Source organism: Aplidium turbinatum, chromosome 2 (genome assembly GCF_918807975.1).
Source record: "Aplidium turbinatum chromosome 2, kaAplTurb1.1, whole genome shotgun sequence".
Lineage (NCBI taxonomy): Eukaryota > Metazoa > Chordata > Ascidiacea > Aplousobranchia > Polyclinidae > Aplidium > Aplidium turbinatum.
Window position 1 is genome coordinate 2,510,437 of NC_137473.1, and position 17,532 is coordinate 2,527,968.

Below are 17,532 nucleotides of genomic sequence, written 5' to 3' on the forward strand. Positions count from 1 at the left end.
TTTGATAATGGTTTGAATTTAGTCAAGTTTAGGTGGCCACCAGATGGAGCTAGTAGTATTTTGGGACTTGGTATTAACTTAGTTGGTTAGATCTATGCTTGTGCTTTTCAACGATAGCAAATTTGTTTAAATTGAAAAACAAATCAGTAAATGGGAGACAATTTCCTTCTGGTGTGTTTCATTGCATATCCACCCCGCATTTCCTCCTTCATAATAGTCCATTCCATGGTGTGTGACGTTTTATGACGTCATCATTTTGTCCGGTTGACCAACAGGGCGTCTTGTGAAAGAGCACCAAATTTTGACCTAACCAAAAAATTTGACTTTTTTTTGACTTAATAACTTTGAAACCTCTCTTCGTGTCAACCTGAAATTTAGTTTCTAGACGTTTTATAAACTTTGAACAAGGCAGAAAAATTTTGACTTTATTGACTTTTGGTTGCCCTAGTGATAACAATGCTCGATGAACACATAATCTATTGGTTACTGTGCCTGGATATAACAATGTGACCTGCAGCGGCAGCAAACGCAAGAAGATCGCTATTTCTTCAAACGCAAGAAGATTTCACTTTCCCGATCACTATTACCAATGTGGCTCGCTAGCGACACCAAGCAGGCTTTTGTACTGAAACTTTTCCAAGGAATGTATGGATCATGTCACCAAAAGTAAAATGAAGAGAGTTGGTAATATCCCAAACAGCCACTTTACCTGGTCCAGAATTTTACCAGATCTGACCAGATCGGGTATGGATCCTTACGAAATCTGGGCTAGATAAAATGGTTGTCTGGGATGTAACTTTTAATCAATAAAATAGTCAACAAAACAGAAAAACCTTGACAACAAGTAGCGAACAGATGACGTCGCAAGTATATCTATGGTCAACATCGAATTGAAAAGTGAGCTCATCTAGTTTGAAAATTGTGTTATCATTGCAACAGCAGTCCAGATCAAACAAATCGTCGTTTTTGTTTGGGAAAGTTTAAGCGCAATTTAATATTTGTAACTTTCTTGATTGTAAAACGTCTCAGTCGCTTTTGGTCGGCATTGAACCGGAAGCCTTTGAACTACCAGCTCGGAACCTGCACCGGTTGTGCCGGTTACTGGTGGTCACAGCAAGTGGACGGCGAGGTGAAACGATGAATAGAACATTTCAGACACAAATCCTCAACCAGGGTGTGGTTTGTAGTAGAAGCTGATTATTTAATTTGTATTGAATTGATTATGATGATAAGTTGATGATTTAATCAGATCAATTGGATGAAGAGAAACCAAAATCTCAAGCACTGGAGACGCTTTAATGGTGAGGAGGAGGAGCATTTCTGAGTATGAAGATATTATTACATATCGAGTTTGTACTTCGGTTGTTTGAACTTTATAAGTTCCGATTCTAACAAAATGTTACGGAAAGTAACTTCAGGTGACGATAACAATTGTAGAATGTTGTGTTTCATAAACACCATGATTTGGGTTCGATTCCACGCCTAGTCGCTCTATTATCACGACAAACTTGCAGCTTCTTATTGAAACGTTCCGCAGATGACTAGAACAAGAAGAAGGTGATCGAGAAGACACTGGAGAAGACCATAGCAGCGGTTATTAAAGCATCGGATGAGGTGAAGATGTTGAAAGTGGTGCATGAGACCATAGTGGAGGTTGGTGGAGGATTCGTTTGTGTCTGGACTTCTTGTCATCAACTATTGATTGATTGATAGAATCTTTATCCTCGGACTGGAAAAGCTTCTAGCAGAGCTTAATCCTGGCAGTTCCGCATACTTGTAGAGGCAGTTTCGCAACTATGAGCAAACCATTGCTGCAGTTGTAGTGTCATCACATGCAAACTGCGCTTTGTTTCTGATTACGTCACTTTCGGAGATAGTCGCCAATCCTGAGCAACGCATATCCGTAATATGCATGCTGAAGCATTTAGCAGCAAGTAGTTGTTTGTTTGCGAATGAAATAGTAGCCTTGTCACTCTACCCTCGTCTGGAACTGATTTCTATGTTAACTTTGCTAGTGTAACATCCATTTATTGAGTTTTAAAAAACTAAGAAACGAAGTAGGCTACACCTGCAAAATACAAACCATAAATATAAAACGAACAAAGTAGATCTGTTTCACACAATCAGAACTTAAAGTAACAAAACGTCCCTATAACCGAACATTGTAAGAAAAGATCTTATGAAAACTAGACTGAGTGAGCTGGGAACGCGAACTGAGAAAACAATCAACGTAAAGCGCTCCAAGCAAAGAAACCAGAACGTAGGAACATATGTAGACTAAACGTAATTTTACAACATATTTTACAACATTCTTCCTTCCTAAAACGTAACGGAATCGCTATATCGTAGTGGTGGGACGCCTTTGTTAGTTCGCTTGGAACGTCTGATGTTTGGGTTTACGTTGTCACAGTCTGAATCGAAGCTTCTTGCGCTAGCATCAGAAGTATCGAGTCCAATGTTATTCGGGTCATTGCCAACATCCGAAACTGATTTAGAAAACTCCTCAGCTTCCACTCGGGAATTCTCCGTGACGAATGGTTCAGGGCAAAGGGATTGATCGGGAGAGTCGTCCGGGCACGGCGCTAGGTCTCTTAGCGATACATTGGATTCTCTTCCATCTGAAGATCTTACAGTTGCATATATAGGATTGGCATCGGTTAGTTCGACCCGCCGAACCAGATCATCGTTCTTCGAACCCACAAAATTGCGCAGTAACACGGGCCAGGGTTTCAGCAGCCAAGACGGCAGTGATAACCCAGTTGGAGATCGCCGGTCGAAACGAAAGAATAACTCGTGCGGTGTAGCATTAGTTGCAGTACACAACAACGTCCGTACAGAATGCAGCACAACGGTTAGCACAGTTTCCCAACGACTAGGAGGTAGATTACGAGATTTCAATGCCAAACGTATCGCTTACCAAATAATACCATTGTAGCGCTCGACTTGCGAGTTCCCGAGGGGATGATAAATGGAAGAGCGACTGGTGGCAATGCCTCTGCTAGTTAGGTAACTTTTGAATTCTCTAGACACGAAGCTTCCCCCGTTATCAGTGTGTACACAACTAGGGAAACCACACAAAGAAAATAGATTATCAAGACACTTAACCACCGTTTCGGTGCACATGTTTGAACACGGATAACAGAACGGAAAACGTGAAAATTCATCCACTATTACGAGCAAATACACATTGCGACTACTGGATGGTAATGGTCCTTTAAAGTCAATCGCTATGCGTTCGAAGGGGCAAGTAGCTTTAACAAGAGTGCCTTGCTGCTGTGTAAAAAATCTTGGTTTTAATTCTGTGCATATTCTGCAGTTACTACACACCCTTTTTATGTCATCCATTGAAAAGTTTTTGGACCGTACGAAGTGGGAAACGTTCCTCACACCAGGGTGGCAAAGGTTCTGATAAATTTCGTTTAGATTGTAACTGGCGGTAGACGCGCAATGGGCTCTAGTTAATGTATCAGGTCCGGCATTGTCCTTTCCGGGTCTCTATTGCACTTTGAACGAAAATAATGCGAGTTCGAGACGCCAACACTGTATTTTATTATTTTTAACTTTTGTACGTCTCCTGCTGTTGAACATAAATGCTACCGACTTTTGGTCTGTGACCAAGGTGAAATGCTGTCTAGCCAGAAAATGCTCCCATTTGCGAACGGCCTCTATGATTGCAGTAGCTTCTTTTTCTACGGCAGGATAATGCCGTTCGCTCCCTTGAAAAGTCCTTGACATAAAAGCAACTGGTCTTCCTGCTTGGTTAAAGGGGTATTAAAGGAAAAACCTGACTTGGCGACTTTCCATGTTCTTTGTGTTTAATAGGCTACCATAAAACGATTTTCAATAAAATTTTGCCCCATTGCGGTCTGACCACCATTGCGCGCGTGGTTTTGTCCGAGCTGTCAAAACGGGAATTTGCGTGAGCAGCGAAGCGTGCGACTGTACAGCCTACGTCATAAAAGCTGATCGAGCAATATTTCTTACTGCGGGCGATTTAACTGTATGGTATTCTCTCATTAACCTGAGGTTCTATGATTACAAGCGGTGGTTTTTATACTTGGAGAATGAAATAATGTTTTGTCTAGTTCAAATATTGCATTCAAAGAAATGGCATACACATGATTTTACACAACCTACCAAATCTATATAGGCTGCTGTGTAAATTCACGCTCGTCTGATCACATAGACTACATTTCTTGGACCAACAAAATGAGCGATTTTATGTAGATTTAACAGGACAGTGAATTGCTTTTCATAGTTTAGTGCATTTTTCACTAGGTGCAGACTTACATATTACTAAGGCCATTTTAATTTAACCTAAAAAAAATCTTTTTTACTTTATTTTTACTGAACGAATTGATAACTTGGAAACAAATAAGGCGACAGCAATTAGCAAGTCAAGTCAATTTATTTTGTTTCAACAGCGCCATATATTAACAAACAAGCAGAGTAAATGTAATCATGCATGTCCAATTGTCCATCTAGCATGTCTTTCATCTGTGCTGTATCTATCTCACAGTAGCACAAAGCTTGATGTTGCTCATCCATTGCCACACAGTGACAACATGAACACCTGTTGATATAAAATTGGTAATAATTAGGGTGATTACTTTTTCACTTGTCAAAAAAATTCATCAAAATTGTAGCGTTAGATCAAAAATTGTTCACAAAGTCAAAATTATTTACAAACTGCATTGTCGTGGTGTGGTAGAGGTTGCACTGTCAGTGAATTTTTTTCATTTTACACCTTGTAGCCTACTTTGGCGCAGAGGGATGGTGTAACGGATAAGAATTGGACTCACCGAATAGTAGCAGACCCTCTACATGTACAAGTATGCGAAACTACCAGGAATAACCTATCAAGGCTTTGTTAGTCCGAGGATAAAGATTCAAAACCAACCAAACCTGGTTCGACTCCCACCTTAAGCTGGTTGTTGAAAGCATCGCTCACATCTAGCTAGGGTGTAATAAATTGGGTAGGCATAATTGCTGCAGGAAAGGCGGCCGAGAGAAAGGAACTGGCCACCTTACTTTCCTTAGTGCCAAAGGCTTAGTACAATGAGTACCTATCTTCTCATACCCAACACTTGAATCAAGTATGGGATCACATTTGCCTTTTTAGCTTACTTTATACTGGTGTAAATGGCCCATTGTTTACTTATTGTGAATCATAAGCCATTAGGTGAATAAATTTTTGATAGGTCGTTTTGCTGCAGCTGTGTTGTACAGCATTTTGTACAATGATGCGTAATTTAACTACTTGAGGTCTTCATACTTCAAAATTTGTCAAAACAAATTTTAATGTCAAAAGTTTCAATTTTTAAGCCAAAGAATAATTGCCCTAGTAAATAATAATTCATTGCATAGGCTACCGGGACGGGAAAATTCAACTTTGCAATATAATTAGTATTAGGCAAGGTAAACTTAAGAGCGTTAAGATTTCATTTTCTTATAATTTCAGTTGCATTTGTAAAGTTGTTTTCAACGTGTTGTAGGTTCAAGGCCTTACAAACCCATAGGAAAATGCAATGCAAAGCTGAGCACTTATCCTGGTACGGTCGGTGATTTAATTATTTTATGTTAAGTAAAGCTAAACGAATGCAGTATATGATGTCAAATATCTAAATTTGCTTACCAATCAGTGTTTCCCACTCGATCCTCCTGCTGAGAAACGTCAGTCACATCAGCAAGGTAAAGCTGATTGATCTCTGCCGCTGTGTACTCAGGCTCAAAACGATAGGGTTTAGGTTCTAGCGTACTTTCTTCTTCATCATCACTTACTTCTTCAACCACCGTACTATCTTCCTCTTCGTATTGGAAACCAAGATTCAAAAATTCTCCAATATGACACAAAAAATTTATAGTAACCTAAAGCACCTAAAAATTGACAACTGTATAAACCACGCATACAATAATGATGTTATAATTAAAGTAACTTGCGTTCTTCTGGTGACTATAGGCTACCATACTAGGTTGCGGTCTTCTGGTAACCTAGTAGCCTATAGTCACCAGAAGAACGCAAGTTACTTAAATTATCAAATGCCTGGTGAACCGTTTCACTCTGTTTTTAATGATGTTATAGGCCTAAAGTGAATTGAATTCATTCAGTTTTATTTTTTGCTGCTGGCGCAAACATGTACAGAATGACAAGTAAACATACGAATTTGACACCAAGCAATTTTGTGAAGTTGGTTTTTGTCGCCGAAAAGTGCTTCAAACTGTGGTTTAGATTTTTGATTAAAAAATGTTTCTAATTCATCACGAAGATCAAAAACACGTTTCCAAACTTTGCCTCTGGATAACCATCTCACACTAGTGTGAAATAACAAAACATTACTGGATGTATCCAATTCACTGCAAACTTTTGAAAATAGGCGGCTGTTTAAAACACTAGCTTTTACAAAATTCACGACACTTACAACGCTTTTCATTGTATCTTGAAATTCTTGTGGCAAAGTTTCTAAACTAATGAAATTCTAAACTTTTCAGAAGACTTCAGGTGACCCCAGGCAAATTGTCAGGTGACCCCAGTTGGGGTCGCGACCCACATGTTGGGAACAGCTGCACTAGGTTAATGGCCTTGTTGTAAATTAGGCCCTGGGGTACCGTACAGGTTATCAAAACCTAATTCTGTAATTCTAAATAAATACAATAAACCATAAAATCAACATTACTTCATTAACTTGGCGTCTTCTATAAGCTGGTCGCCAGGAAGAAGTCAAATGTGATCTTTCAACTGTTGCACTAGTTTCTGGTGGAGAAGGAAAGATTTAAGATGGACATGCACCGGGTTTAAAGTCAAGTCTTTTAGCATATCCCATTTGGAATTGAAGAAAATTTTTGAAGTCTGCTTCTTGAAAATGCAGACTACAAATTCTGTGGTGTGGTTTTGGTCCACTCCAATGACAAGTTGTGGTGTTGACAAATTTATTCCATTTCCTTTTTTTGTGTACTGTCTTTGGGAAACTCAAACATACTAACTTTATGCAATGCTGTCGTGTCACAGCCAAGCACAACACAAAACTCAGGCATGGTATTTGCTATGATGCAATATTGTTTCTACAATAGTCAAACTATGATGCAATATTGATTTTATGGACATTTAATTTTTAGCAATGCTACTAGATTTATACACTACCGTACCTCACCTTTCTAGTAACATTGCTACAATTACTCAAAGAAATATCCTAGAAACTTAAAAGACGTGTAAAACTATCCTGCTAAACTCCTTTGAACGCAACACGTCCGAACTTTGCAACCCAGCGAGCGAAAAGACTTTTGGTATTGCTGGAGCCTTGGCATTTATGACGTATACTCTAGCAGTGTTTCCACTTTTTGGTCATTTTGAAAAAAATAAAAAATAAATGAAACATTGGACTTTGGGCCTTGCCTGCGCCATTGAAAACCATTTTTTTTCGGTAATTTTTTTAAAAATGTATTCTTGAGTGTTTAGTTTACGCATTTTAATGCTTAATTCCAGTTTGAAAATTTCATTGAATATGCCTTTAAGAGTAGCAGAAACTGCAACCTCCGACGCGTCGCATTCGACAACAAATGGTAACATCTCGTCGATGGCCGCCAATGCGGATTCAAAGATTTCTTGTTTAATAGAAACAAAGTCTTTTAACGCTTCTGGATTCAATTGAAACGACATAGTGTTTTTCAGACTCTGAATTTTATCAGAAAAGTTCACGACCCATCGTGCATATTAGGCAAATAATCCTAGAGCTCTTTTGAGAGATTTGGTACTTTGGGGCGCAGGTAATTCATGCAGTGGCCGTAGTCGTTCGGGATTCGGTCTTATTTTGCCATTGCCGACGCAATACCCGAGAATGCAGATTTCTTTGACCGACGAGATTGTTTTGTCTTCATTTAACGTAAAATTTATTTTCTGAATTGAATGAAGAAAGCGCGAGACATTTTCATCGTGTTCACTTTTGTCACGCCCACATACCGTAACGTTATCTAGGTAAGGGTAGGTATTTTTCAATTTATCAATTTTTACCATTTCATCCATTTTCCTTTGAAACTGAGGAACGCCGTTTGTTACCCCAAAAGGAATTCTGTTGAATTCCCAAAGTCTTCCGGAAGTCTCAAACCCGGTATAAATTTTGTCCTTTTCAGCGATAGGGATTTGGTGATAGGCGCTTTAGAGATCGAATGTTGAGAAAAACTTATGAACCGACAACCGATGAACTAGATCGTCTATGCGTGGCAGCGAATAAGCGTCCAAATTTGTGAACAAATTTATTGTTTGTGAATAATCGACACATAGCCTCTTCTTATTTGTTTCTTTGATTTTAACGACCAGAACTTGGGCCCGCCAAGGCGAATTGCTGGGGCGGATGATACCTTTGAAAGAGAGTTTTTCAATTTCTGCGTCTATAAACTTTCTGTCCGACTCGTTTTACCGTCTTGACTTAACAGCTATCGGCTTACAGTTTTTCGTCAAGTTTATGCAAAGAGACGCTTCATCAGTTATTGCAGCAATCACCGAGCAATGGTCGTTTTGTTGATTAACTACAAAATCGGGTTCACCTCCTTGGTATTTAAAAATTACTCGACGATGATTTCTTTGGAAGTCTGCTCCCAATAAGATGTCGCAGCACAAGTTTTGTAAAACGCCAACTTTTACATTGCTGTAGAATTTCCCGCCGACAGTGATATTGATGAAACAGTAACCTACGACTTTTTCTTTTGAGTTGTGCGTAGCCATAGAGACTTTGGAATAGCTGCGTTCAATTTTAAGTTTTAGCTTGTAAGCAGTGTCTTGGTTGATGAAACTAACAGAACTACCAGAGTCGATGAGTGACGACAGCTCGACGCCATTAACGAAGGATTTCATAGAAGCATGAGACAAACAGCGCGGTGCGGGGTGAATTGCGCACATATAGTCGGAATTAACGCAAGCGGTAAATTTTCTTCGAGAAAACTTATTTTTGCAAACTTTAGCGAAATGTCCAACTTTATTACAATGATAACAAGTTGCATTTCGGGCAGGACATCTCTTCCTCTCATGATAAAGGATCCCCACAAAAGAAGCAATATCTTGCGACGTTGCTTACAGCACTGATAGTAGAATTGTTTTTGCTCTTACCTTCAACAACTTCATCGCTATGGATATTTGAGTTCGATGAGACGGCCGATACCTGTAGTTGGTCTCTTGAAGCATGAAATAGCCGAGTGTCTCTTGCCGCTCGATCAAGGGTGCTTGCTTGAGTGTATGTGTCAGCTAGACTGAGCTCTTGGTTTTCCAACAGGCGTTGTCGAATTGTATCGGAAGAAATGCCGTTGATAAATGCGTCTCGTACCATTTCCTGCTGATATTGAGCCGAGTCGACGGCTTGAAAGCCACATTCTTTGCTTAGGAGCTTTAAATTTTGAAGAAATTCGTCTAAGGATTGTCCTGGGTGTTGCTTGGTAGTGGCTAGACGATGCCTCGCAAATAAAATATTCGTAGGCTTCACATAATAAGTTTTGAAGAGCGTTCAATGCACCGTTGTAATCTTGACAGTCTTCGATGAATTCGCAGACTTCAAAATTCAAACAATTCGTGAGTATTCGCAGGTCATCTCGCCGGTTTTCTCCTTCGTCTTGGACGGAGAGAAAAACCAAGTAATTTTCAAACGTCTTCCTCCAGTGCTTCCATTCGTTTGCCGCTGTGCTTGCGTTTGGATTTAAAGCAAGGCATTCCGGCTTCATTAACTTGCTCATCTTAGTTTTTTAAATTGTAACATCCATTTATTGAGTTTTAAAAAACTAAGAAACGATGTGTGTCTACAAAGCAAAAACGATAAATATAAAGCGAACAAAGTAGATCTGTTTCACACAATGAGAAAACTGAGAACTGAGCGCTGAACTGAGAACTGAACGCGAACTGAGAAAACAATCAACGTGAAGCGCTCTAGGCAAGGAAACCAGAACGTAGGAACATAATGTAGACTAAACGTAATTTTACAACTATCAGTGTTTAGCTTAGACTGCTGACTAACGTTTGCATTTCAATCAGCACTCACAGTTTTGTCATGACTGTGATTACAACAAAGTATTGATTACAAATGAAAAAAGGGACAAACTGTTGGCAACAGTCGCAAACATTTTATTATTTGTTTAAAAAATTATAAAAAAAAAAAAATTAAAACAGCATTGATTTTTGATCCTGTGTGCCATAGGTGCATAGTGAGTTCAGCAAATGTTTCTGTGTGTCGCTTCGAAACTCATGAAACATTTAATTCCATTAGGAGGCGTGATATACCAAAATTTTAGATAAATCTCCTTTAGGGGTTCGCGACAGCATTGAGTCACCAAAAGTGGTCCGCCAAGACAAAAAGTTGAGAACCACTGCTTTATAGCATACCCTCCATTAACACTGAAAGTTATCAATTTAATTGTATTCAATTCAGAGCCCTGCAGCACTTTCTAAGGCCCACAGCAACACAAGTCCGATGTAAGTGTAACGTATGTAGCAATATTCAAGAAGTAAGTGCACAAAGTACAACATCCGTCTGCATGGTGTCAGTTCGCCATAGCCATGAGAACGACCGTAGACATTTCTCTCCAGGGCAGCTAATTGCTCATAGTCGAAGAGACGCCACTCGCAATCGACGGCACGCCTTTAAGTGTCTTGTTAAAGACACAGCCACATGCTCTTGAGCGGTGTCGAACCGGCGCCCTATCAAGCGTCGAACCAGAGCTCTCACTACTCGGCCATGCAGCCTCCATGGGGAGTGTGACAAAACTTGTTTCAAAGGTTATCACACTCATTAGTGAGTAATTACAAATAAATAACAAGATAAATAGTTTTCCAACTATTTGAATGTTTCTGTAACTCTAACTAGACAGAAGTAGTTCTAAGTAAGTAGAGTAAAAAGCTGAAAGTCTTGTACGGTAAACTGCCAATGTTCCACAAAGGGAACACAACGTCACTTCCGTTAGAGACATGTATAACTTCCCTAAACGTCACAAAACAAATTGCATCACAATAATAAAGAAATATCTAAAATTCACTCAAATCCGACAAGTGAACTTATGTGAGGTAACGTAAAGGTTAATGCTGTCTGCCAAAAAAGCAAAAAAAACTCAAAAATATCAAAAAGCTGTCACCAGCGGTTTGCGCATAACCCTCAACTAACGCATCTCTCAATAAAATGAATAAAAAAATGCGTTAATTAACAACAAAGTCCACATAGATGGAAGTATAAAAACTACAAAAGTGGTTTCAAATGCGACATGGACATCATTGTTTATGTTGTATTTGTTTATGTTCATTGCAAAGTTTGTTTATGTTGCATTTGTTTATGTTCATTGCAAAGTTTGTTTATGTTGCAATTCATGTTCTGTGCTGCCTTGTCCCAACTTTGTCCCTTAACCAAACTTTATTGCTACTGCTATCTCGTGGAAAACTATACACACGTTTGTTTAATGAAAGATTTTGAGGAATACAATATCTGATGCATTCACAATCGTTTGAGAGGTTTTCTACATGAAGAGTCCAATTCCAAAACCGCTTAGGCGCCACTTTCACCAAAATTGAGTTTAGAGTGTCATTAGGTGGAGTATTACCATAGGTACCTACTATCAAATTCTTTCTTTCCAAAATCTTTTCTATTTGCTTCAAATTCGACACTAAAAATTGCGTTTGTTTCCAAAACCGCTTACGCGACATCACACTTTGTTTCCAAAACCATTTGTATCCACAATTAACCAATCATATTAAGCCATTGCATCACGTGACATATCGCTGATTGTTTTGTCATCGTTTCGTGATAAGCAGGAGTGTTGCCATTTGGCACATTTCACTACCAAATTCGATAAATTTGGCAGAATTTTACGTTGTTTGACAGTAAAATTTTGAGTTGGCAGAATTTTGGCAAATATTTTTGGTGAGTTGGCAGTCAGTCTCTTTTCAGTTTGGCAAAATTTGAAATGTGTTTGGTAGTTTGAAGCATCTACTATCTGGCAACACTGATAAGCAGTGTTGTAGGCTTGCAGCCTACTGTTCAGTTACCAACGGTGCTTAGTAGCCTATTTGAGCTTTATAGCTGTGTTTTTTTGCTTTGATTAAAATGGGTTTGGATTGTGGTGATGAATTAGTGGTGGTCAGCTTGGAAAAATGGTTTCAAAAATTGGTTTCTTTCATTCTGGCAATTTTTTATTCTCCAGTTTATTTCCAAAACCACTTATATCCACATTTCTAATTTTAGAAAAAGGCGATTCTAAGCCCTCCAATATTCGTTAGATCTGGGCAAACGTCATGTCTCAATTTAGTAGGTAGTTATACATCGTTAGAAATCAAAAGCGCATTACATTTACCAAGCAAAACTGTCATAAACGTTTTTCGTGGTTTTCTCAAAATCACCGAAAGTGGATGTAAGTGGTTTTGGAAATAAGCTCTTCATTACTAGAGGTTGGCCACAAAACTTTGTCGGAATATGGAATAAAGTTGTTTTGTTATTTATAGACATACCATGTTTTTGTGATTAGTTGCTGTTGGTTTGAACTTTTATCCTTGGACTGCAACAGCCTCCGATAGGTTATTCCTGGCAGTTTTGCATAGCCTACTTGTAAAGCCAGGGGCATCTCCCCCCCCCGAAATCTACTAGTGTGCCTTTATGTTTTTAGTGACGATGTCTTACATGTTTCTTAAACTGTGGATTTGTAAATTCGGATCAAACTAACATCAGATTTGACTCCACAATCTTTTTGGACTCCATATCGACTTTGACTCCACAATCTTTCTGGCTCCATATCGACTTTGACTCTACAATCTTTTAGAACTCCATATCGACTTTGACTCCACAATCTTTTTGGACTCCATATCGACTTTGACTCCATAATAATACAAAGGATTATAGAGTTGAACTAATAAACAAACTACCCAGTAAACATTTTTCCTCGGCCCAACGTTGGCTGACGGTTGTTCGGGTTGGCTAAGGGTAGTGTAGTTTTGCCTACTTTGCCTAACTTTTGAAATATTTTAATTGAAGATACCTTCGAAAAATTGTTTAAGTTTGATTCATGATATTCCTTTTTCAATTGTAAGGGGACAATGAAAATGCAAAAAAATTTAGAATTATGAAATCGTTCTTGCCAATGTTGGTGTACAATTGTACAGAACGTTTGGCCAACGTCAATATTTGCCGGCAAACTATGGTAACCCCTCAATTTTTTTACGTTGGCCCAAAGATTTTAAAATAAGTTGGCCCAACTGCGACGAATGGTGCAAGATACGTTGGGTCAACAGAGGAGCACTATTGTACCAACTGTCACACTACGTTGGGCCGAGGTACAAAGTTTGCTGGGTAGAAGGCCTACGTTTGTTTTGTGAAACAAAAAGCTTTTCGACTAAACAGCGTGTACACTACGAGTCAACAACAAAATGTTGGAAATGCACAAATATTGAGCTTTCATTTCCATCTTTTCGATGATCAATGCAATGTGCAGACTTAGGTGTTTTCTCTATTGTGTCGACAATGTTGACCTACTAAAGGCGAGATCTTCTCTAATAGTAAAGTTGAAAATAGGGAAGTACCTTACCATGTGTATATCAAATGTAATTGTCTTGAAACCTCGAAGATTTTCGTTTATCAAGTATTGTGAAAGTTTTGTTTTCTGAACTTCAAAATTTTTTATTAATTTGTAAGGAATTTAAATTTATTAACTTTATTTTGCACTTTGTCAAAGCAACAGAAAAAGAATGGTCAAAATTTCATCTTTTCAAAACCATGTTTATACCCTACAATGCTTTTATCTCTATCAAACAGTCAATTTCTATCTGCGGCTGGTTTCAACAAGGTGCTCCAAAACTTGCGATTGCATCACATTTGAATTAAGATACAAAAGTTAAAAACAGGAGAAAGAAGGACGCATTGTTTGCCTTTAAAAATTAAGACGCTGAGGTGAATGTAAAAATACTTCAACATAACAAGGTAACACAAAAATGTGGCGTTGTGGAGTTTCCTTTTAAATACTAGCCCCTCCCCCCTAAAAAGTTTTAAATTAATAAAATCATTTCAGTTCAGTATTTTTATTTCTGAACATCAAAGTAAAAACAATACTCGTCAACAAAGCAAAGGTTGAGAAAAAGGTAGAAGCGACAAATGCGAACGTTAAAACGTGCTTGTGACTGAAGTAAGTTATTGAGTTGAAAGAAATTTAGAACTACCATGTTCATTGTTCGCAGTCAAACTCTCTGAATACAAACAAATTATGACTTACAAAGATGACTTAGCATACTTCAAGAACTTTCACTTCATTCAAATGTATGCTCAGTTGAGTTGTTTTTATTTCTGACCGTCAAAGCAAAAATAATAGGCTACACGTCAACATAGAAAAGGTAGAAAAGGGTAGAAGCGACAAAACGCGAACATCAAAAGGTGTTTGAGATCGAAATAAGTTACATGTTAAGTTGAAAGAAATTTGGCACGGTCGCAACACCTTCAAATCAAACGCAGAATAATCTCTGCTAACGTCACTGGCTGCCTAGTTCAAACATCTTCGACATTTTACCATCATTTGATGTTGACGTTTTCCAAAAAAGCGAGAGAAGGGAAGCATTAGGCTATTTCTTCTTCCATAGCCTAAACTCTAACAAAATATCATAGATCTAGGCCTACTGGTTTCGTTTATTTGAAATAGTTATTCCAATTGATGATCGACAATGCAAAATCTGATTGCCGAAGATATACAATATCGAGCTTTTGAGCAGTATAGTCATATTTCCATTACAAATAGTGCTAGACTACCTAAATACAGGCGGGCAAACAGAGGTGAACCCACGATCTGGGATTTTGGAAGTAATAACTACAGCCAGTGGCGTAGCCAGAAAAAAAATTTGGGGGGTGGCAAATATTTGATGAATTGAAGAGAACGACAAAGTGTTTGATTTAAGACATCGCCACGTGATGTGCAGTGGCGTATCCTGGTGGGTTGACCAAGTTAACCCTATTCGGACTAACGGGTGGACGGGTTCCATCCATACCTATAACTTTTATCGATTACATAAAAGCTACTGGCTCAAATTAACTGAAATTTTATGACTTTTCCTAAAAATTATTCATCTTTGATTTAGTAAAAAAATGACATTTTTGTGTAATATAGTTTTTTAGTTATGAGCAGTTTTTGACACCCTACTCCCAAAATTATCTGCAAAACTAGTAAAAAATTAATCAGCGTGAAATTGAAGAGGGATTAAGAGGGATTAACTCCACTGCTGGATTTTGCGTCAGCAGTTGTCGAAAGAAAATAGGTTACGACGTCAAATCTTCGCTCTGCTTGATATCAAATGTGTTGCAATGTATTGTTCAAAAAAATCAGTTAACCATGACAAGTAGACTGGCATTTATGAACAAATGCAGTTGATCTCGTGGGAATGGTGTTTTCGCAAACAAAAGTGCATGAGGTTTAGAACTTAACTTTGTCACAATTTTGTAATCGGTTTCTAGCAACAATTTCCCTATGTAAAAAATTAGGCTACGGAACAAAAAAACCTCCAAATTTTATGATAAACAACATGGTTGATAAATAATATAAAAATGTAAAGATTCACAATATATAAAAATGTAAAGAAATATAACGTTGGTATAATAAATAAATACAAAGATTGAATGTAACCATAATCTTACTGCATACTTTTAGTTTATTTTTATGGCTTTACGAAGGTCAAAAAGAAGACTTTTATGTCATATCAAACTTGTCATTTTTGTGACTTGTCCTCAAGTATGCTCTGTACATTTTAGTTTACACAAAAACAGAAAACTTAGTTTCATTGCTTTTTTCACCAAAAATGACAGAGGTTCCCAGACAACAAAATCTGTCATTTTTACGTTGATTCAGCGTCTGTCGACGTTGAATCAATTTAAAAATGACGGATTTTGCTGCCTGGGTTGAAACGAAAAGAAGTTTGAGGTTACAATTGTATCTAATGCTAATAGGTTATCTAATATATAAATTTGCAAATTACAAACACTGAATAGAATTGTTTTTTTTTTGCTTTTTTTATGCAAGCAGAATTGCAGCCTAACGTAATAAAGTTTCATGAAATAGTAACATCAAGTTGTGCAAAATAACCCAATCGAGATTAGTCAACATCGCTTTGTTTTGTAATCTTGAAACCTCACTTTTTATTGTTCTGCACGCAAAACAGCAGTTTGAACAAAATAAAATTGTTACAAAGTCTCCTCAGAAATAATTTAGAACAAACATCCAGCATAAAATTAGGTTAGGTAAAACAAACGCTCAAGCTGCTGTGCAAACATCGCTGTTTTCAGAACATATTGATTGCATTCATTCCTTTGTCTGTGCTATAACAATGCCAGCAAAGTTACAATTGTTTCTAGGCTAATTGGTTTTTACAATCAGTATGGTGCAACCAATTTCCACATAAATACTCAGAAAACCAGTGCCGACTGTGTGGTAAAGCTGTCTGTGCTATTCATGTGACGCAGGTTTGTCCAGAGTGTGCAATAAACATTGATGTTGAAGAGTAATGGATGAAAAGTTTTAATTTATGCTCAATTGTTTGCAACAAAAATATTGTATGTTGTTCACATTCCATTTTGAAAGTATTTTGATTTAGAATGATTTGTGAAAAAAAGCTTTTGTAGCCAACTATAACATTTTGGCACCGGTTCTACCACTCAGAAAGTTATACTCTATTCTTTGTTATTGTTTATTATCCTTTCATAACTGTTTGATGCAATGATCGAAGTTCTTCCTAATCCTAGTATTTTCATCAAAGATGCTACAGTATTTCCTCATCAAGTTTCCATAATTTATCGGAGTTAGTTCAGCAATGTAACTTTTTTTTTGTTTTTTGTGGCGCCCAGTTTATCAATAGGCCTACATATGCTCAATTACGAAATTTTCTTAGATCGACCCTTTGATTTTGTTTGCTAGCTACTGTCGGCATGTCCGTACTCAACCGGGAAGTTACCGCAGTCTGCAAGTGCAATAAAGCAACTTTCACCAACGGGGCAGTAGCTCACTGTTCTCAAAGTAGACAACTACAGTTGAAGTTTTGAAGCACCATCAAGTTAGAAACTGTTTTCAGAATAATTTGGAGCACAATGAACTCTTAGTGATTTGAATGTGAAAACCACACAAATGCAATAAAGCTTGACATGCAAAATGAACTTGTAAAACTTGCAATGCTCTAACTACATAAGATTTTGCTCAATTATAATCAATAATCTTTGAAATGGATGTAGGCTACTCACTTCCTTTTGTAGCGCACTAATATTCTATACGTAATAATATTTTTTTAATATAGCACTTCTCTTATTTTCAAACTCTTGTCAAGCCCAAATTCAAATAACATAGGTTTGCTTGCAATAAAGCAACATTTAGCAAAGTTGAATCAATATGAACTAATAATAAGCACTTGTTTGATCTCGATGAGTGTCATAAATAAATTTAGTTAAATTTCTCTCAATCCGTCGACAACACCAGAAACGATATATGCCAAAACTTTCTTTTGATGGAATTAATTTTGAGAAGAAAATATTTTCTCTAAGCTAATATCATCTCTAAACT

The 17,532-nt window shown here is 37.6% G+C and overlaps 1 protein-coding gene across 1 annotated transcript; it reads right to left on the reverse strand.

Annotated features, from left to right (window-relative positions):
• Positions 1-2,319: 2,319 nt before the first annotated feature.
• Positions 2,320-12,834, reverse strand: LOC145765719 (uncharacterized). The gene is made up of 7 exons (XM_082577543.1): positions 12,679-12,834; positions 9,098-9,461; positions 8,412-8,946; positions 8,006-8,147; positions 7,504-7,669; positions 5,636-5,807; positions 2,320-2,872 (listed from the first exon to the last, which is right to left on the reverse strand). The coding sequence occupies exons 1-7, from the start codon at positions 12,832-12,834 to the stop codon at positions 2,320-2,322; spliced, it is 2,088 nt and encodes a 695-aa protein (XP_082433669.1).
• Positions 12,835-17,532: the final 4,698 nt, after the last annotated feature.